Consider the following 22,940-nt stretch of genomic DNA (forward strand, 5'->3'; position numbering starts at 1 on the left):
ATATGCAGCCTGCGGCCTGGAGTCCATACATTTAAAAAAAAAAGTGTAACATTATTTTTTAATTTGAACAATTAAGACGGAATAGGAGAAAAAAAAAGGAATAAATTAAACTGGATAATCAAGCCTTTGAGGTGTAAACAAAGTCATTTAAAATGATTTGATGTGAAATAGTTCACTGTAGAGAAGGAACCAGGCGTCACGATATCTACAACACAAATATAGCCATTTTATTTATATTACTTTATTTATATTTATTAGACATGTTTCTTCTGAGTTAATGTAATGTTGTAATGTTAGGGGAAAATAGAAGTATGAGTCACGCATTACTCTGCATCTGAGAACTACACTTCCCAGAACTCCCTTGGAAATCACCGCTGACCAGCCAACAACAACTAATCGACACTCTTCCTGACCTCAATACTAATCTATTACACCTGTTTTGCTTGTCACATGAGTCTAGTCAGTTAGTATATAAGCCTGGGCTTTTAGCTTAGTAAATTGCGAGTTACTGCTTTAACTACCAAGCGTTCTACATTTGTTTTGCCCTTTGTATATCTGGGCAGTGGTTTTGGTCTTTCAACTCTGATTTTTCCCTTTGCCCTTTTGATCTTGGTTGCCTGACTGTTTTTCCTCGTGTCTTTTTGGATTGTTTAGGATCTGACCTGTGCATGTTTTTTGACTTAGAGCTTGGATCACATTTCAAACAGTAAAGCCTCTTTATTTAACAACATCCATGAGCATCTGTGCAGTTGTGTTGTGTTACAGTATGTCTGAAATAACTGTCTTTGGGGACTATTTTGCCTCACAATGTCCTGTATCTATCTCTCCACCATTAATGTGTTTTTGTTTGTTTGGTTTTTTTTTTAAGAAATTCAATTATAGGCCAACACTTTCTCTCAAAACTACAGCAAAACAATGTGTCAGCAACTCAAAAAAAGCATAAACAGTTTTTTTTGTTTGTTTGTTTGTTTTTTATGGTGCCTCAAGATTGTTATATGTAAATAAAATATCATTGGCTGTCATGTATTGTGCCTTATACAAAAAGTAGTCCAGGTTGAAATAGTCCTTACAACTTCAGTGTGAATAGACGGGGCTAAACCACTGTAGGCTTAATAGATAGATATACTGTATGTAAAGGCATTCATTTTCATGAAATCAACAAAACAATAAACACAAAAAGGCACAGCTTCCCGAAAGCATTTTAGCACAAAAATGTAGACACTTTACTTGAACCTTGAGACAAAACACTGACATAACCATGCCATAAACAGGTCACTGTAGATGTCATATGCAGCCATGACAGACTTTGTTCAGAGATGTAACAGTGTAGTGTTACCATTACCATTAATTGTCATGACAGATGCCATCATGTTTGGTGCCATAACAGGCAATGTCACATGCTAATTTTTGTTAAATGTACTCTAGTTAGCCACCATGACGTCAAACATTATGGCACATGATGACAATTAACGGCAACGTTAACATGACACTTGTGTTTGTGGACATAATCAGTCATGACAACACATGAGAACATATGACATCTGCATGACATATTTATGGCACGGTCATGTCAACGTTAAGTGGCAGGATCAATAATGTGTTATTGATGATACTTAAATAGTAGAGTGAGCATCACAGTGAAGTTTCTTTCTACTAGTTAAGATGCTTTTGGGAAACTGGGTCCTGTTCTTTGCCATGTAGTTTCCATATACACTGCACTTTAAAGGTTTAAAATTACGGTTCAAAAGTTTGCAATCAATGTTTTCAATCATATGAAACCAATTTGGTTGCAGATATGTGTATGAAATGATTTTAATATGGTAATCCAGTTAAACTTCACTGGGAAGCTATAAACAAAAATTATATTATTTGTCCAAGAAGACAAACAGAACCGTAAAAAATTGTATATTTTTAGAAATTATAATTTTTCTATGACTAAGAAAGCTGCATAGCATCAGGAAATAAGTTATAATAAAAATAATGTCTAGAATTTCAAAAATGGACATTAAATCTCAAGATTTCATGCAAATACATGACTACAGCATTTATCATTTTATTCACTTTTTGTTTGCAGTATTCTTGAAATACTGAAATAAACATCTTTTTTACCTTTTGGCGAACAGTTAATTAATGAATAAATAGCACTGTAAAATCTGCATTGTATAAGTTTCTTATTGCCACATTATTGTACCTAAAATATTTCAAACTGTTAAGATGGCAAGTGATTCCAAGGTCTTGTATAAACAAAATACTGACATTTAATAGTGTATGCACTGGGAAATGAATGGTACATTCTGAAACTTTAACAATGTCTACATAATACACCAACTATTTTATTAAAAAAATTAAAGGATGGTTTAGTGTTCCATGATATGGGCCCCTTTAGTAGACATTTAGTTGAATGTAATTTAATGAGAACTGCAAAGCAGCAGTCTGTAAAAGCATCTACACTGGACCATCTAAATAAGCTGTTACCCACAAAAGTTTTGCAAAAAACAATACCAATAAAGAAAGCAACATAAGCACAGCACATCTCACACACGCACACCGTTTAATATTCAGACATCACACGCACAACGTTCATTAAGCATCTCACCCAACAGAGGAACTTCGATCTCAGAACATAACACCCTCGCTGTCAAATTAACACTCTGTAGAAATGCCATGTGCCTGCATTGTGGGAGGCACTTAGCAAAATGAGCACATGTGAAAAGGGCTGTGAGGATTCTATCCACTGAGCTGGAGAAGATCCACAATAGTATACTTTGCCATGAGCTAGTGGGGAGGAGGGAGCACAGTACTATGCAACAACTAAAGATAATGTTATTTAGAGTGTCCTTTCTGCCTTTATTAGAGCTTCCTTATCTTTCATGAGACTCTTTAAAAGAAATCTGCAGAGATATTTTTCCACACTTCCAGAAGTTCAGTCTTAGAAGTTGGTTGGATTTTCTGCATCTTATGAAACAAGTAATCTCAAACACATTCAGTGATGTTGAGGTCTATTTTCTCTTATTCCAGTTCTCATCTTCTAGTGCAAATGTTCTGCTTTCCTTTTCTCAGTGAGGCTTCTTGACACATCTACACATCTTTTCAGACTCACACACTCATAAAAAAAGATGCGTCAAGGGTTCTTTAGTAAAGAAAATAGTTCTATATAAAACCATCAACACTTAAAAACCCTTGATTAAAGAGTTCTTTGACATCATGAAAGGGTTCTTCAGACTGATGGAGAATGTGCTGTAGATGGTTCTATATAGAGCCTTTTTGAAAATGGTCTCAAGCTTGTAACAACAGAAGAACCCTTTTGAGTGCTATATAGAACCCTTTTCAAAAAGGTTCTATAGAAAACCATCTATAGCACATTCACGCACATTTTCCATCAATCCAAAGAACTCTTTCATGATGCAACAAACCTTTTAATCACACAAAGGGATCATTTTCGTCTAAGAACCCTAGAAGCACCATCTTTTTTAAGAGAGTAGTTTTGAGTTGTTTTTTTCAGATCTGAATCAAGAGTGGAGCTTGATTTTCTCCTCTCTCTCAAAGATGAAAGCTTTCAATGCTGTTTATGTGATGGGAACACTTTTGATCGTCTTGCACAGTTGTTAGGAGCCCCATTTCTCAATTTTTTTAATAATTTTTTTTTTAACTCCAGTTTTTGAAACTCTTGTTTTTTCCCCACTAGTTTTCCTTTTACTTTCTCCTCCCTTGGGCAAATACATTATTTTATATCTAAACCCCTCAGAAATGTCTCCTGAAAAATGAATAACATTTACTTAAAGGCTGCTTTGAAATAAATGGAATAAATAAAGCATGGTCTCTAACTTTTCCACAGTACAATCTACTACCTTTTAAAATCTCTAGAAGCTGTTAACATGACGTGCCTCCATGCCTATAACTTTTCCCGACTGCATAAAATATAATTTGATCTCTGTGTCTGCAGCTGTAGAAATAAATTTAATCTTGAGCTCAGCGATTCACTATTTTGTTCGCCTTGGACACCTACGGCATGGCATGGTTTATGAAGCAATAAAGTGAGGGACTATGGTATACCACACTCATAATAAAAACATTGATATACCCCTTATTAATATAAATAAGCTCTGCAGTGGATCTAATTGCAGCAGAAGCAGAAATATGAGCTTTGCCTGCAGCAGATACTTCAGTGAATGGATTTTTCCCCATACTCATTTTAATGGTTGGATGAACACTGGTCAGTTTTACATCCTCTCTGAGGCCGATCCTCCTCCTAATCTGACATTCCTCTTGTCTGGCAGTAATTCAGTATAATCATAGCACAGAAAACACAGAGAGTTGAATCAATCCCTCATCGATCAGAGGGGCAGGAGAATGAATGAAGAAAAAAGGGCTAATCAGATAATAAAGCACTAAATGGTGCTGCCATTCTTTTCTTGCCAATCTCCCAGCCCAGTGACTAAAAGAGAAGAAGGTAAGAAAGAACTATTGATCTCACCTCAAGCCAAAAGTGTGCGACTGCTCGTAGTTGAACAGGGAGTGTATCTTTGCATCAGAGTTGATAACAACAAGGCGGTCCATCACATCCTGAGGGAAAAAAGTAGGTAAATAAAAAAGCATACTTAAAGATAAAATAAAAGTAGCTGAGGATGATAAAAAACAGATGCTGGAACTCATTCAGAAATGAACTACTTATCTCTGGTCAAAGTCTGCCCTCCTATGGCTAGAAGGCAAGCTGCAGCTGCAGTTAACAGCACCTACATTGATTTTTACTGTTGAAGCAAATCTAGTCGATTAGGACACAGTTTGTGTCTACAGTTTATTTCTTTAGTTATACACTGTAGCATGGTCTTTTCACATGATATCCTTTCCTTCCGTAGACGGTAATGAACACTCTCACAGACATTAACCCACATAAAACTACCGAGAGGACAGGCTCAACAACTCAAGTTGTTTCTTTATGTCGAATTTTTCCTGTGAAGCTACCAATCTGGCTACAGAGAAAAACGCCATTTCCGCAACCACACTAGTTGTAAATGATCGTTTTTTACTGCTATTGACATAAATAAGCACTGTGCCGCCCTTTTTGTTGACGAAAGCCTTTGGTTGATCATATCCTACTTTTAAGAAGCTTACAAAACATTGGTTTTGTTGAAAATGCTACTAAATCTATCCAAATTTTACCTTTCTGATAGGCAACAATGTGTCAGAATCAGAATTACTGCCTGTTATGAAGGGGGTCCCTCAAGTTTCAATCCTAGGCCCAGTTTTATTCAAAATATATATTAATGATATTGCTGCCTCCACCTCAGACTGCAAAGTGCACTTCTCACAGTAGACCTGTGGACATTTTCAGATCTGAAGCAAAAGTGGAGCTTAATTTTCTCCTCTCTATTAATGATTAAAGCTTTAAGAACTGTTTATCTGGTCGTGATTGTGCTGGTGGTCTACTAGGTCTTGCATGATTGTCAAGAGTCTCATTTTGTGTGGAGTTCTTGATCATTTTTTGAACTCCAGTGTTAAAAACTATTTTGACTTATTTTTCTTTGACTTTCTCCCTTCTTATGCAAGCGATCTAGCGATGTCTAATCTCCTCAGAAATACCTCCTAAAAAATGAGTAACTTCTAGGTTGTTTTAACTGGAAAAATGAAGCAGTTTTTGAGTTTTGCGCAGTACTGTAACTATGACGACTGATAAAGGAGGAGGTAACTGAAGGGACCATTTCAGATTTTTTCTGTAAAATGGGTAAGTGCAGTGTAATTACAACTAATTGCTAAATCACGGCAGGAGGCTGATCTATGTTGCATACTCAGTTCTGCAGAGTGGGCGGGCTGTTGAGAGACTTACAATAATAGAGGTGGGCATTTCTCTCAGGTTGTACTCAGCCTTGTTGGGAAGTGTTTGGTGGCCCAGCAGCTCCCACACAGCGTGTGGAGAGGACATCAGGTTCACTAGTGTTAGGAAAGACTGCAAACACACATAAAAACACACAAACAGCAGTTCAACTACAGGTCACTCTGATTTACGGCAAAGCAGGAATTTCAAAGTCTAGTTCCAAACTCCAACAGCTAATGTTCTGGTGCGCTGTTGGGATGTGTCATTCATATTTTGCAACAAATACTTCTAATGCAAGAAATAACATCAAAGGAGCCCTAAGCACCTCTGAACTAAAAACACAAATGCTTCCGTAAAATATTAATGCAAGCACTTCCAAAGCTTGTGTTCCAATGTATTTAAACAGTGGAATGCACTGAGATCTATTTAATTTGACAATTTTCAGTACATGCAGTAGGAAACGGGACGGTTAGTCCTGTGTGATGATATATTACCTATACAGGTATAACAGTACTGTGCCACACCACAATATTGACAGCTTTAGCAGTATTGATGTTGATGCCTTTAATAGATGACCCTAAACTGTATTTTATTGCAATGTATAAAATCTGCTGATTGATTCAAATTGTTCAAATAGCAATCTCAGAAAATACATAAAACTCCTCTCTGAGAGTTCTTTACTTACAAAACTTTTGGTCAGAATTTACAACGTTGTGTAAGGGTTTCTTTAAGTGACATTTTAAATAGCTCATATCTTACATTATTCTTGTTTCTTATTTTTCCCCTGAGGCCCATTTATAACATTTGTGGTTTTATGTACCAAAACATGAACAATGATTATTTTCCAGCCTCAAGCTGTCTTTGTTATTGTGCCTTTAAGACTTGTATATGTGAATGATCTCTGTTCTGATGAGCTGTCCTGCACTGTGCTTCATTTGCAAAACAGCCTGGATTGAAACATTCTTTACAATTTCAGCACAAAGGGAAAGAGAAAAACTGCTGTAGGAGTTTAAAAGTATACTTACTTTCATTGTATGTCATTTCAGTGTGTGGGTTCTTGGTACAGCATGTACGTAGCATTAATCATATTTTGACTGCTAAACAGCCTCATAATTCAGGGGGTAAAAAGAAATGCAGAACAAATTGTACCGGCTTTCAATCACTTTTATTTGCCCTTTAAATGGGCAATTTTTCACTGAATATCTTGAAATTGAAGTTTCAGGCCAAAAAAAGCAAATGAAATATGGCCAAAAAAATCAGCCATCAGCCAATTGGGCTATAAAGAATTGGTCATTAAGTAAGTCATAAAGTAAATCTGAACATAAGTGTAAAAAAAAGAAAAACATCTGCAAACTCTCAGATAATGTAGATCATTGCCAGGTACAGTGAAAGAAAGATGAAAGGTCACACCTTCAGGCAGCTCCTGTCTATTGGATCCATTGGAGTGGACTTAGGATGGACAACTCTCACATCCTCTCTGCCGCATTCCAAAGCAGACCACAGCTCAACCACAATAGCCTGGATGAAACCTGTAAGGCCATTCACAGGTCAGAAATTTCCAGGTATGACCTAAAACACTCCCCAGGCATTCTGATTCAGGCTTCTAACAGTGACTCTAACTGACAAACTCTGCTGTCTACTGTCTCCAGAGCATGAGATTAGATGCACCGCACCAAATAATCTCACACAAATGCATTCATGAAAACAGATCATTATTAAAAAGAGATGATGGGGTGGGAATCTTGAGTGGAAATAAGAGATGGCACAATAGCACTTTTTCATTTCTGATACCGAGATAATACTAAAACCTGTTTATCACCTGATACCAATGCTGATCTGATATTTATTCTTTAAAAGCTTAAAGGCTTAGCCTGTGGTTGATTGAAGCACTTTAGACAATCATCTAAAAGCTCCACACGCAAACTGCTAAAGCAATCTACTACCCCACAGAAAGAAACATGACTTTCAGACATATGCAAAAGTTTGTGTCCATCAATAAATGTTTTGTTAATTGATTGGTTCCAAGTGAAAATCAGCACACGTCCTCTACAGAGAACATGTTCTGCTTAATGCACAATTACTGTTTGTTTGCTAAATTTAACATATTGGGAAAACTTTTAACTGTGTTTAAACTGTGTATAAAATGTAGTCTGTGCAGAAGTTAAAGCACAATTTATATTTTTTATATTTTTTTATAAGTTAAACACAGGAAATTAAAACATGTGCACAGAAATTTGCAGAAAAATGCCATATTTTAGTTTGTCCCCTGTAGAGGATGTGTTACTTATTTTCATTAAGAAAATCAACGAAACATCCAATTTGACTGAAGGTGTTCAAACTTTTGCATATGGCTACATATAAAACTGCAGCTTTTTGTTTTCAGTAAACTGTTAGACACCCCCAAAAAAAAACAAACCTCAGAGTTCAAACGTGTGAAAAATTGGACTACTTAAAATAAAGGAATTCGAGTATAACTACTGATTGTAGTTATGTTAACATTAGGCTTCATGTGTTATCACATTGTTAGCACTGTTATCAGATCCATTACATCTAGATATCTGTTATCATCACATGACCTACTTTGCTTTTGCTGCACAAAAAACAGCTATAAGTATTTCAGGCTAGATTTGTCACATTATCAGATTGGATTTATTCTTTTGTCCTCTGATATCCAGACCAGATTTTCTGCTGGTGACAGCCCACTGTGTCTCAAATCGGTGCATTCTATGGTAACACAGTCTATTTGCTCAGTCTGATGCACTGACTGTTATAGAGAAACCTTTGATATATTATATTTTTTTGTAGTGGTAATGAGTGAATACCAACAAAAAACAGTTCTGCTCTCTCCAAAGGCTACAGATGTCTTACCTGAGCTGTGCAACGCAACAATGCCAGGGGCCGTAGCCGCAACCTGGGTCACCATTACACCATAACCAAACTTCTCACACCTGCTCACCTGAGGAAAAAGAATAGAGAAAAGTAAAGTAATATGAATAGAGAAAAGGCAGCCAGAGACTTGTACTGGCTTCAAGGTATTTGCTTAATGTGAAGATCGTGACTGTTACAGCACTGCAGGAAAATATTTCCTGAACATAAAAGAAAAATGAGATACCACAGATAATACTTTTGTCTCCTGGCAACTGAGAGACAACGGTGACTCTAAAGTTCTACACTAGTTAATCAGAGAAATACAGTTATAACAATCATCATCATCATCATCATCATCATGCATTAATAATAAATTATTACGTATTGATAATACTTAATCAAATGAATGATAAATAATGAATCATGTTTAATCATATTGTTTTGTGTAGTTAATCTTAATAATTCACATTTGTCTTATTTACGTAAATTTGACCCTAAGGAGATTGAAAAGCAATGCATTTTGTTTTGCTTGTTATAGCTATATAAGTAGACCAAATAAGCTTCATTGAAATGTATTTATTACTTTCAATAATTTAAAAACAGCATTTTCAGTGACTGAACACAGGGGTTTCCACAAAGAGACTTCCACAGACTGAACACAATTCATCACTGACATCCAGTGAGAGCAACAGTGACCGCATGTTCCAACCAATGGGTGTATTTATCATGTACATCACATAAACAGTCAATGGCTCCATCTTCTCTACAAGAGAGCTCTCATTCATACAGCTCGTAGATTCTTGTTACAGTGGAGTTTCTCGAGGGGAACTGGAGCTTTCCACTTTGTTGTTGCTTCTGTTAATTTGCTGCTCGTTGATCTATCCATGTTTTTAGGTCCAGATTTATCCGTATTACACCCGGATTTATCATGGCAAAATACAGCGCGTGAGCAGCCTGTACTACTACCAATGGCTTGATGGATCATACTACAAAAACTAGCAGTACTATTAGTTATCCATTTATTGTGTTATTGTGGTGTTGACACATTAACCTTGATAGCCCTAAAAATAGTAATAACAATCATTAATAATGTTCATGTAGTGCTGCTTGAGGTCCCCTCACAACCAGTGGCACAGGGAAGTCCTGACTGGTACCTGAAGCTTTTTGGTGAACCTGGAGAACATGTAGGTGACACACTCATGGATGGCCCCTGTTTGCTGAAGCAGCAGCAGCCCTTTAGGTGTGGCTGCAAAGTTCAGCAGATTGTCCAACAGCACCTCCTCCCAGGCAACTCTGCAGTTCAAGAGCAAAGAGAAAGCTCATTATTTATCAGTGTAAATTCTCTCCCTCTAAACAAGACAGGCAGACCGTGACGGTGATTATTAACATAAACATAAGCGGCGGAAGCCTGGAGGGAACAGACAGAAACAAGTGAGTGAGGGAGAGAGAGAGAGAGAGAGATTCGAATGAGTGGGAGAGGAAAGACTGAATGTTGTTGTTGTTAGTGATGTTGTCACGGTTTGTTTTTATTGTTCGTTTTATTAGTTTGCTTTGTCACCATTGTACTTGATACAGTGATGCCAAGGAGGCAATCATAAACTAAACTGAGAGAGAGCACAAGAGAGTGTGAGTGAGAGAGAGAGTACAAGAGACACAGAATGAGTAAGAAAAAGAGAGACCGAGAGAGAAGTGAGAAATCATTAGGAAAGAGGAAAAAGTGAGTAAGAGAAGTGAGTAAGAGACAGACAGAAGTGAGTGGGAGAGGAAGGAGTGAATTATTGTTATCGATATTGTTGTCATAAACGGAGTGTGTGCCAATGAGTGTGTGAGGGAGAGACTGAGAGAGAGAGAAAGAGAGTGAGTCTCACGCGTTCTGGAGCTCCTGGGAGGATGATGATGATGGGACGGCTCCAGGGACAGGGGTGGGAACTCTCTCTGATAGCGAGCTCGTCTGTGGGGAAGATGTCTCAGAGTGAGCCGGAGCCTCCTTAGCTTATTAACACGGCGACACGCTGAAAATAATGTTGATTCCTCACACTCACAGCCTCCTCCATCAAACCACAGCGGCCTCGCTAGATCTCATTACTGACAGTACAGGAAGTCACACACAGCTGTGGCCATCTGTCACTGCAGCCCCTCACACAAGCTCAGAGAACGCACACCCTGAGCCTGTTTAAACATTTACATTGTTTTGAAGGAAGCGTTCCACCCCGGACACAATGGGGTCTAATGTTAAAAACACCACACTGACTTTAAACTCACAGTCTGACAGGCAGATGGTTAGGAAATGCCTACTAACCTGCAGTAATTTATGTACTGTTATCAAATACTGATCAAAATTAATTTCATTATATTTCATTCATAAAACGTCTCAGAATAAGGAGTACATATCTAGGATCTGTTCCTGTCAGTAGGGTCTTTGTTAAGGTTGCACTGATCATTCATTTTTATGGCTGATTCCAATTTCTGTACAGCAAAACGGGCCAATGGCCAATTTTTTGGGTGATTTTTTTTCAGCTTTTTTTTTTTTTTAACTCAAATCTCACACTGTGTGGGCTAAGCGAACACATGAAACACATTAGCACATTACTTTCTATTTGCCAGTTACAATATTAAACATTATTTGCTATTTAATTGCCCAAACTGTGATTTTAAATTTGTAAATGAAACATCAGCTGCTTATTGAAATAAAATGAAGTCAAATATAGTGCTACATTAAACAGTCAACTGGCTATTTAGCACATCATGTCATGAATAATTATGCTATGACATTTTGGTACAGGCGTAGCACCAGCATTGCCTATAAAAATGAATAAAAGTAAAATAAAATCATAGTCAGAACAAAATCTTGTATCTTCAAAATGGTAGCTCCACAGGAGAGTGTTAACATAACGCAAAGGGTAACTGGACTTTTCAAATTATGCAAAAAAAATGGAGATACAAGACAGCGATGATAAGTAAAAGTAATTAAGAGAAGAATATAATCTCAGATCAGCACTCCTACTCTGAGAAGCTTTATGAATACAGGCCCAGGACTACCTAAAATGTAACCTGCATAACAAAGTGTGGCTCATGAGGACGTATGATTTGGCCCATTAGTTAGTTACTCTAACCCTACCCCCTCACCCGGTGACAGAACAAACATATTTTATAGTATAATGTTACAAAACAAACTAATAAATATTCAGTTGTGAGAACATTACACGATTATTTTCCTTATTTGTAGACATTTTGACTCATTTTATCTAGTAATAGTGTCTTATACTGCTGCAGATACGCAGAGAGAATTTCACTAGATAAAATGATGTAAAACAAGTAAAAAGCCTCCAGAAATATGTTGATTAATCTTTTTTACAGCATTCTCATAATCAGAAATATGAAATGTATTGACTATATTTAAGATGCCTGCCCTTGCTAAGGGTATCATTTTTGCAGTGTATGGGTTTAGATATACAGCTGTGATAATTTGGTTAGTAAACAAATGTAGTTGATTAGATCTGATGTTTTGCTAATCTTTGAAGCAAAAGCTATATTGCCCATCAAAAGATTGGAGATGCCAAGCTTTTCAAAATGTTTTCCTGCTGTTTCTTATTTTTCTTTAATAACACATTACAGACTAAACAAACTGTGAGGAAAACAATCTCACATATTTGTGACAATGCTAATGAGGGGTGAATAATATGACGATATTTAACATTATCATGATGAATTACGTCACATTGGGTCACAATATGCTTTTCTGGGCATATCGTGGCTATCATCTGTACTTAAGGAATACTAATTAACTGCATGTTTCATTACAAAGAGAGCATAATTAGATTGGTTTATTTAGATTTAGTGTAGGTGTGAAAAGCTGAATAAAAATGAGAAAAAAAATTAAAAGTTAAAAAATACACATAGTTTTGATAGTATTTTTAAAAGGTTGCACTACTAGTGCAAAAAATAACCCTGATGCATGTTGGGTATTGTGAAAATGTCTTAAAGTATTGTTATCTTATACTTTGCCACAATGCCACTAGTGCTTTTGAACATCACGTTTTATCCCCTTTTTGTGATGTCAGCACTCATGAGGTATTAAACCTCATGAGGTGTTTTAACCACCTTTGGGCCAAAAAGTTTCAGTATGTGCTACAAACAGTACTTTGGAAAAGAAAACTGTCAAATCATTATTTATTCAAAACCTGCACTTCATAACAAGGAAGATAATTAGATGAACATGAAGAGTGTTCCAAAATACACTCAAAGTAGTAACAAACTGCTGTTGACAGCAAAAAACATTTCCAAAAAATTCCAAAGAAGATAAGGTGTCCCAAACTTTTGATGGGCAGTGTATAATCAGCATATATAACAGAGATTCTGAATATTCACTGACAGAGCACATTGCTTAACATAACAAAGCACAGCTTAATCAAGTAAATGTAATTAAAGAGACGGTTTCTGACTCAGCAAAGTGTTGGCAGCATTAACAGTAACGGAATTACCTTCCTCCAGGCTTTAGCTATGCACTCGTGCAGGCTGTAAGGTCTGAGCACCTGTAGACCCTCGCACGTGTTATACATCTGGCGGCACACAAAGATGAAGGCGCCCTTTACAGCGGGGGAGTTTTCCAGCTCCGTGGATGCGGGCAACTCTTTAGCCAGCAGCTTCTGAGTAAACTGCACTATGACATGGGCCGCTGAAATACTGAGAAAATAAAACAAAACAGCAACATTAAACATAGCCTAACATTTTAACATAAAACACTTGTTCTGTTAGAGGTACATTTGAGGTAAGCCAGGCCAGTCCCTCAAACGCAAACCCCTCAGATTTGTGTTTAACGTAAAGACTTGTAAGGAAAGGTGTGCTGAGTGTTGGAGGAATATGATGTTTCTTTACAAGCGTTTGGAAACACAAACGTTTAGAAGAATTCCACCCATTTAGTCTTTTTTAATCTATTTGAAAACGCAGATTGCCCTTTACACAGTATGAATATTTAATGACAAATGGACATTTAGAAAAGCAAATCTTTCATGTTTTTTTATTGAATATTATACTGATATTACGGGGGAAATCCACTGATGTTTCACATTTACTGTATAATTAAATGGTTCAGATGTAAACAAAGTCATTCAGAGTGGTTTAATGTGAAATGTGCTGTTCTACAGAAACTTACAGAGTCAGAATTGTTCACAGTGGTGGTGATAGGAACCAGATGTCTAAAGTGTATAAAATGGCTATTTTTGAGTTGTGGACCTAATTACCCCTGGTTCCTATCACCACCACTCTGTAAAGAAAAGTAAAGAGATAGAAAGTTTTTATTTTATATCAAACCACTGCTAAATTACTTTGTTTACATCTCATTTACACTGAACTATGGAGAAATCTTAAAAAATCAGTGGAATTCTCCATTAAGAGTTGATAAGCAGCCCATTGTCTCCATGGTGTGATGATTACCTGCATGGACACACGGGCAGACAAAAGCAATAAATTGTAACCTGAGAGCTAAATTAGATTTGCTTACCCTTCACCTTCAGCTGAGACGAGCTTCCTCTCATAAAGAAACAATGCTAAACCACGCTGGGTGGTAGCGATTCTTGCCAGCGTGTCCGCAATGTGAGTGAGGCTGCTTTCTGGGGAATTTAATTTGGCCTGTGACACAAAAACAAATTGAAAAGGCTTTGAGCAAATTGTGCAATGCATACAGAATAACATCCAACCGCTACAAAATATGGTATCTGATCAGAATAAAAAGTCTTTAGCTGTATTGTGTTTTGTCTTAGTATTAATATTTATGGGGAACTCCTGGGGTGGTACTGAAGACAAACTCCAGCAGGTATATTTCCAAGGTAATATTAAAGCATGGCTTTGCATGGAGCATAAAAATTTACAGCGCTGGGCTGAGATCCAGCAGTATTCTACGACGGGCAGTAAAAGAGTGAGATGTTACCCTATATTTGAAATAAAAAGGTCAACAATAGAGGACATATTTCATATTAGGTACAATTGTCTAGACATCAAACCAGAATGGTAACTTCTTCCTGACCGGCTTTCCTTTAAGCAGAGCGAGGATGGGGGCCAGCAGAGTCTCTATGACAGGGGTCTGATAGATGCACTCCACTGCACATTCAGTACGTTCACACAAGGTCTTCAGGACCTCCGTCACCAGAGTAGTGGGAGACAGTGAGTCTATACAACAACAGACAACAACATTCAACAAATATACACTCACTGGCCACTTTATTAGGTACACATACCCTGTATCCAGACTCATTGTCTTTATTCATCACAACTGCGTAAAAAAACACAGATGTCTGGGTATGAACTACCCTGAGTCTGATTCATGAAACTTTCATACGATGTGGAAACAAGATTTAAGCGCAAATGATGAGTCAGCTTCAGTGCATAAAATAAAGGCTTTGCCTACCAGCACCTCATTTACATACGATTTACATTAAGCCCACTCTAATTCATGCAGATGTTCTGTAGGACGTCAATAAAACGTCAGCATTCAGCGGCTCATGAGCCAATGGTGGTGCTAGTAGATGAAGTTTAAGGTTGAGGTGACTGCTCAACCTACTGATCAAAGTTTATAGTGTTAAAATTATGACAACTGGAAAGAATAAAAGGTGAAATAAACCAAACATCATTTTATGAGACGGTAGCATGATGTGATTGTGTAGTGTGATTTTGTTTTCATTAGAGTATAATCACCAATAACTACAAATCATTTTTTGGTTAGCTTAGAATGATCCCTTCATATCCACATAGAAAGCGAGTCGTCTTCCAACAGAGGCCGCCATTTCGTGTTACCGTGTTTCTACGTTAGCCCAGAGTGGACAAACCACACACTGGCTCTAGTGTTTTTATTTGAAGCGGCAGGGATAATTTGTGGTGCTATAGTACCGGCAGGAAGACGCAGAAAGAATAAGAATCAGTGGTTGCTGACTTTTTTTTGAACAAATGGAGGATATACCAATTACTTAGCAAGAGAAAAAGCAAAGGAGGGTGAATCCTTGTCGTCAAAGAAGTGAAAACATGAAGAAGCAAAATGAAATCAGGACAGGCGACGACAGAAAACCTGACAGCCACCATAGGTTCTGCTACACACCTGGAAAGGGAGGGGTGAGGGAGGGATAATCAAAAGGTTGCAATCTGCAACATCACCTCTATATGCCAACAAATCTTACACACTGCTTTGTTAACTGAGAGGTAAATGAAGATAGAAAAGAGGCATACAATAGACCTGAGGAGAGTATTCCATGATTTTGGACCTGCTACACTAAATGATTGACCAGCGACAAAGGTTAATTTAAACCTTGGAACATGGAGAGGGTAGAAGCTCAACCAGGTAATGAGGAGCTAGGCCATGCAGACATTTATATGTAATAGGAAGAACCTTGTACTGAACGTGGAATGTAATAGGTAACCAGTGAAGACTTTTAAGGATAGGGGTGATATTCAACAATGTTATTCATGAATGTTATTGTTCAGTCTTCAACAATAACAACAAAGAAAATATTAGACTCGATAGATACTTAAAATGTTGATATTATGTTTAGTTGTTGAGGTTTCTGTGCTTTTTTCTGTCAAATATGTTTCTGCTTTTTCCTGATGCTGAAAAGTGAATAACTTGTAATTTATGACTGTTTTGTCTCAAAACTGCTCTCTGCCTTCTGCACAGTACTGTAAGTGCACTTTGTAGTTCTACAGTTATAGACTGTACTTCATCTGTCTCTCTGAATAGTTTGTTAGCCTTCCTTTCACCCATTCATCAATGGTCAGGACCCCCACAGGACCACCACTGAGTAGGTATTATTTGGGTAGGTATCACATTTATCGAATATACGTTGGATTTACAATTAACAAGTTCAGCAACATAAAATTGTTAGGTTAGGTTATTGGTTAAGTTATTGCTTTGAAAAAGGAAATATCTACTAAAAAATTATCTTAATAAGATTACCAGGCATAATTAGCCAATATCTTCCTAAGTTTTTTCTTAAATGCGTTCTTGAGAAAGATCCTAAGAAAAAGTCTACGCCAGTTTCATGACCTGTTCTTAAACCACAGAATTGTTCATACCTTTGTGCTCTTGAGTGTGTGTAGATTCTGTTCTTACATAAGAACAAATCCCAAATAAGAAAACACTTAAGAAAGCCTCTTAAGAAAGGTTGGTGAATGAGGCCCATTGCTGTGGTGGTGACTGTGGTGCCAAGCTGATCGGCCCTGATTTCATCCAATCTAGATTATGTCATTAGGTTCTGTTTAGCTACTGCAAACAGTGTACCTTAACTGGAGTAACTTTAAATTCATTAAGTTATATTAGCAAACTTTAGCCAATTGAAGAGATGCCAGGCAGACCTGCTCAGCCCCATTGTAGTCACCACATAGGCAATTACAGTGGTTACAGTTAATGAATTCCTTAGTTTGTCCCATTAGTTCTGTGCCTGACCAAACAGGTCTGTTAAAAGGAAAAAAACACGAAAAATTACAAAGTGATATTTTGGTTAGCAGACTTTTCTCAACTCAGTACTGACACTGAAGTGAGTAAAAACACTAGCAATGCTGCTGTGCCTGATATGCTTGTACTGGCACAATGTTTACTACCATGTTGGTGCCACTGCTGTGATGAGAATAGTCCACCACATAAATATATAGTCAGTAGTGGTCTTATGGTGGTTCTGTATCATTAGAGGGGATAAAGGGAAGCTAATTAATTGTGCAAATGGGCTGCAGTCAGTAACTGTAAACTTACAAAGTGCATCTACAAAGAGGGTGTACCTGATAAAATGGCAGCTCAGTCTAGACAGACCCAAATATGGAGATGCCCAAGCACACTCTGGGAATCAATACGTTTATAGCTTTACCCAAGCTGACCCAGGTGTTATCAATTCAGCTTACTAAATATTAGCAAAAGGGGTTAATGAATCACGGCCAGTACGGGAGAGAAAGCTAAGCATGCACTGTGAGACAAGGAGCAGTACTGATCGATTCAGAAGAAGACAGCAAGCAGTACCAGTGAACCTGAACAGCTCATAAAACAATCTACTGATGAATCTGAAGAATGTGTCAGGCAGAAGGAGGTGACCAGCTACGCCACAATGTACACAGATACAGTGCTCCAGAACACAGCATCTCCTCAGAGTTAGATAAAGGAAAATCATAAAATCCAATTAGCCCAACCCTCCCCAGTGCAATTTATTCCTCCTGGGCAGGAAGGAATGTGTGCGTAAAGGTGTGTAAGGGAAAACGACAGGACATGAATCAGTAGGACGCACCTGTGTGGGCAGAATCGGAGTATGACGTGTTTGGGTGCTGGTACATGATATTAATCAGGATTACCACCAAGTCAGTCAAAGTTACCGGATCTGGAACAGACAGCAATGTGACCGTTAAAGTTTAGTAAAGACTGACTAATAAAAATGTCTGCATGCATGTATTTGTGTTGTTATCAGCAAGTCTTGCAAAAATATGATGAAATTCTGGTGTTTTCAGAAGTTCTGTGGTGGTGTCTATTTCCTCACACTGTACTGACCTCTCCTTTTCCTCACTTTGATGGGAAAAAGTTTCCTCCCGTTAGTGTACATCAGAAGCCTCCCAAGCACACAGAGCGAGTGAACGAAGTAAGTGTACTCCAGCTCCTTAGCACTGTAAAAGCTTCTCTGAGCAGGGCCTGGAGGGACAGAAATCAGGAAAAAACAGAACAGAAAACTCACTGAACTTTCTCTTTTCAGTCCAACTCTTTCAAACAAGTTTCAAATCAAATAAATACATTTATTCTAGGCCTGTGCCGGTAACAGAAGCCTCGAATTTGGATATCCGTATGGAAAATATCAGTGGTAAATGGTTAAACCAGAGGTGGTATTTTTTGCTTTGCCCTTCATCTGAAAATGATGAAGCTCCAACTCATTTACTATGTTTGCTCCCATGTCCACTTCTGAAATGGGGACAGTCTAAAAATGACCAGTATAAAAAGTGTTGGTGGTTTGAGTGAATTAAGTCTGTAAGTAGGCTTACATCTGCTGATGCTTCACTGATGACGTGTCCAGAAGCATTAGCAGATGTACTTACAGAGATACTACTACTACCACTAAAAATAATAAGGCAGACAAGTTTTTATGAATAAGAAAATGTAGTTTGACAGTTTCTAACTCTAAAGTGGGAACAGGTACAGTGATAGCATGTGGGTTGAAGCTTAACCTTTGTCAAATAGAAGAACACAATAAATGCGCAGTTCTGTAAAAGCTGTGGTTGTAGTATACTGTCATCTTTAATTTGGACACAGAAGTGTAATTAATATAGTAATAAAGACCATAATTTTAAGTATCATAGACACTAAGTTTAAAGCCCAGTGTTGTGGTCTTTGTACCCTCTTAGCTTTGCCTGAGACACGATAGTATCCGAGCTGTGGTCTGAAGATGTTTTAAAATGTACCACAGATAACTTTTTGTATTTTTGTAGGAATGATACACTATATGGCCAAAAGTATCAGGGTCACCCCTTCTAATTATTGAGTTCAGCCACACCCTTTGCTAACAAGTCTATAAAATCAAGCATTTAGCTATGCAATATCCATTTTGGAAGTAGAATGGCTCGTACTGAAAAGCTCAGTAAATTTAAATGTTGCACTGTCATTTACACTTTTGCCATAAGTCAGTTTGTAAAATTTCTGCCTTGCTAGATCTGCCCCAGTCAACTATAAGAACTATTATCATGAAATGGAAAGGCCTAGGAGAAACAACAGCTCAGCCACAAAGCAATAGACCATGCAAGCTGACAGAGTAGAGCCACCAAGTGCTGAAGTGCAGAAAAAAAAAAATGTTTTTTGCATCACTCACTACAGAGTTCAAAACAGTTTCCGGAAGCAACTTTGGCACAAGAACTGTGGGCCAGGAGCCCTATGAAATGGGTTTCCATGGCGGAGCAGCTGCGCAAAAGCCTAAGATCACTATGAGCAATGTCAAGTGTCAGCTGGTATAAAGCACTGCCATTGGACTCTGAAGCAGTGGAAACATGTTCTGTGGAGTGATGAATCACACTTCACTATCTAGGAGTCTGATGAACAAATCTAGGTTTAACAGATGCCAGGAGAAAGTTACCTACCAGAATGCATAGCGCCAACAGTGAAGTTTGGTGGAGGAGGGATAATGGTCTGGGGCTGTTTTACAGGGTTTGGGCTTGACCCCTTAGTTCCAGTGAAGGGTAATGTTAATGCTACAGAACATTTTAGACAATTACATGCTTCCAGTTTTGAGGCAACAGATTGGTAAAGGCCCTTTCCTGCTTCATAATGACTGTGCACAAAGCAAGGTCCATAAAAACATGGTTTAATGAGTTGTATGTCTGACCTCAACCCCAATGAACACATTTAGGATGAACTGAAACAATTGTGAGCCAGGCCTTCTCATCCAAAGTCAGTGCCTGGCTTCATAAATGTTCGTTTGACTGAATGAGCACGATTTCCAACAGATACACTCCAAAATTGGGGAAAGCCATACCTCAAGAGTGGAGGCTATTATCACCACATAGAGGGACCAACTCCATGTTAATGCCCCTGATTTTGGAACAGGATGTCCAAGCTCATATAGGTGTGATGGTCAGGTGTCCAAATAATTTTTGACATATCTGCCTGCAGCACTGAATGCATTCACCCAGCACTCCACAGCTGTGTTTCCTCAACAATGACATCAAATCTACATAAACTAAATGTGGTACTAATGTACTTCAGATATAAAAAAAGTTTTCAAGGTTTAAATGTAAAATTCAGATGTGAAAATATATAATATATACACACACACACACACACACACACACACAATTTACATCAGGTAATCAGGATCACTTTCAGAAAGCACTCCATTGGAGGGGGGTCTTGGAGAGACATAAATAATACTGTGGACCTGGTTTACCGCAAAGGGATTCTTTTAAGCACAGTCATCTCTTCTGTTATCTTTACAGCTGTGAATATTCCTCATGACTGCTAGGTGCTACATGAGTGCACACCAGCTGGGAAGAAAATATAAACACTAGGCTACTAGAATGGGCAAAGCAAACTAGGGCCAAACTGCTGTTTCTGGTTTGGAAGCAGGTGCAAACCCAGAAAAAAAATAGCAAAACATAGCTCATGCTACGTGTGTGTAAACTCCCATGACCTCCAAGTTATCTGTAGTTATCTCTCCACAGGCACACGATAGGCTGGGCACTGGGCTTCAGAAGAACACTGAGTAATAGCACACACACCAGTTTGGCTGATAGCCACGTCTTCACAGTCTGACCGCTTATTCAGCATGTAAGAGGACGAGAGAGACGTGCAAGGAGAAACTAAAGGAAAGAATGTCTCACTCTGAAGAGGTTTCTTTAGTATGCTGGCCTGAATTTCACACAGTTTTCTCATATTTACACCCTGATTTATGTCAGATGGGCCTTGCATGGACATCTCACTACTCTAGTAGTAGTTTTATTGACTCTCTTGATTAAATGATGAGGCCAAATCTAATCTTACCACATTTACTAAATGACTATGGTCTAATTAGTTCTGAAATTTCATCTGGATCACTGCATTCCTGGGATTTATTGCCCCAGATCTTTTTAGGGTCAGTTGATCTAATTTTTTTCTATATTTATCCATGAATTTATATTAAGTTGTAAAAAAATGTTGAACTATATATCATTTCGGGGTTTATGGAGAGAGTAGTACATTTGTTTTTTAAGAGAAATTTTTTTTTTTTTTCTTTTGATGCAATAAGGTAAAGCTAGACCTTTCGGGCAAGAGGTCTCATTTACAACTCAAATACTATTTAATTAGATTTTCATCTTTATGTCATGTGCAGTCAGTTGCCAGATTGTGTTAGTAGGTTAATCTTCTCACTTGAAACTAGTTGATAATGTAGGCTACAATACATATTGCAGCTCTTGTGATTTAAAAATTGCAGTCTTTCAAATTGCAATGTTTAAATAAAAACAATTAATGGGTCAGCCTGCATAGCACAACATCCAATCAAGTTATGCTCTCTTGGACTTCTGGCATCATCAGGATTCAAACTCACCTTTTCCCAACAACAGTGAAGCTGTGCACAGCTATGCCACTTGGAAGCCCTGTGTAAATGTCTTCTTAATGAAACATTCTGTTGTTTAGGCCCAATCCCATTTCACCCCTTACCCCTACCACTTAGCCTTTAGCCCATTTTGCACATTCATGTCTAGGGTGTCCTGATTTTTGTTGAGATAGAGGGGCAGGGTGAAGTGTTATGGCTACATGGCCCCCCAAACAAAGGTTTTTCAGAGGCACACTCGAAATGGAGTTTTATGAGAAAAAAAGAAAGATGGCTGCGCAAGCGACCAAATAAACCCACAAATATGTGGTATGATAACCATTGTATTATCTATGTTTAACTTCATTTAATTTCATACTGTGGTCCTTTTTTTCACACCAAGTATAAAAAATTGCTAGTAGCATGCTGATGTCTCGGTAGCTAGCTAGAAAAATTTCCCGTTCCACCTTAAATGGCATCACAACTGCTGCATCGTTCAAGGTGGAACAAGAAAATCCGAACAAAAAGCTGGTGAATAGCTGACTTCAGCTTCATATCACTGAAGAATTAGGAGTGGGCAATAATAAATAATTGTCATCCCCCCTCTTTGAAGTTATATGATTCCCTAAATTTAACGAAAGACCAGCAGCAAGATTGCTTAACTTTATCCTCCTCTGCTATCATTGCAGACTGACAGAGCACCACTAGTAAACTGTTAATGAATTGATGTTCTTCTTTATTTGAGGGTAGTCCCATTTCATAGGGGGAAGATTTCAACCTGTACCCTTTGTAACTCAGCTCGAAGGGGCAAGGTGGCACTCGAAAACAAGGGGTAAGGGTAAAAATAAGAAACAGGATTGGGCCTTAGTGTTCTTAGTACGGGCAATACTGCCGACAAGCTTTTCTGAGCTGAAACTTTTGTGAGCATTCCTCAGGTAACGTATCGTGACAGCAGTATCATATAGTCATATTGCCTTACTGCATTATTAGGTTTCTGTGAATAAAGCACAACCATACCGATCTGTTGATGCTCCATAGCATGAGCGATCTCCAACGTTTCCTCTCTTACAGGGTCATACGACTCAAAGTAATAAAAGCACTGCTGAACTGCTGTAACAATCTAGAAAAAAGAACAGAAACGTTTGTAAACTTCAGGCTCCCCACTGAATAAGCCTACCATTAATCTATAGAGCTCATTAGCCTGCAAGCTAGACTCAATAGGTCTGTTCAGGCTGCTAAGTCACTCCTGGCTG

The 22,940-nt window shown here is 38.0% G+C and overlaps 1 protein-coding gene across 1 annotated transcript in view; it reads right to left on the reverse strand.

Moving 5' to 3' along the window:
- The window catches only part of tbc1d32 (TBC1 domain family, member 32), a 69,898-nt gene that overhangs the window by 39,085 nt on the left and 7,873 nt on the right, over nucleotides 1-22,940 (reverse strand). Inside the window, exons 12-23 of the mRNA XM_036582093.1 lie at nucleotides 22,705-22,807; nucleotides 18,192-18,329; nucleotides 17,935-18,024; nucleotides 14,703-14,845; nucleotides 14,181-14,308; nucleotides 13,162-13,363; nucleotides 10,549-10,631; nucleotides 9,835-9,973; nucleotides 8,681-8,768; nucleotides 7,223-7,341; nucleotides 5,825-5,944; nucleotides 4,475-4,563 (exon numbers count right to left, since the gene is read on the reverse strand). Of these exons, the coding sequence (XP_036437986.1) occupies nucleotides 4,475-4,563; nucleotides 5,825-5,944; nucleotides 7,223-7,341; nucleotides 8,681-8,768; nucleotides 9,835-9,973; nucleotides 10,549-10,631; nucleotides 13,162-13,363; nucleotides 14,181-14,308; nucleotides 14,703-14,845; nucleotides 17,935-18,024; nucleotides 18,192-18,329; nucleotides 22,705-22,807 (1,442 nt within the window). The remainder of the gene's footprint in view (nucleotides 1-4,474; nucleotides 4,564-5,824; nucleotides 5,945-7,222; nucleotides 7,342-8,680; nucleotides 8,769-9,834; nucleotides 9,974-10,548; nucleotides 10,632-13,161; nucleotides 13,364-14,180; nucleotides 14,309-14,702; nucleotides 14,846-17,934; nucleotides 18,025-18,191; nucleotides 18,330-22,704; nucleotides 22,808-22,940) is intronic.

Source organism: Colossoma macropomum, unplaced genomic scaffold, assembly GCF_904425465.1.
Source record: "Colossoma macropomum unplaced genomic scaffold, Colossoma_macropomum, whole genome shotgun sequence".
NCBI lineage: Eukaryota > Metazoa > Chordata > Actinopteri > Characiformes > Serrasalmidae > Colossoma > Colossoma macropomum.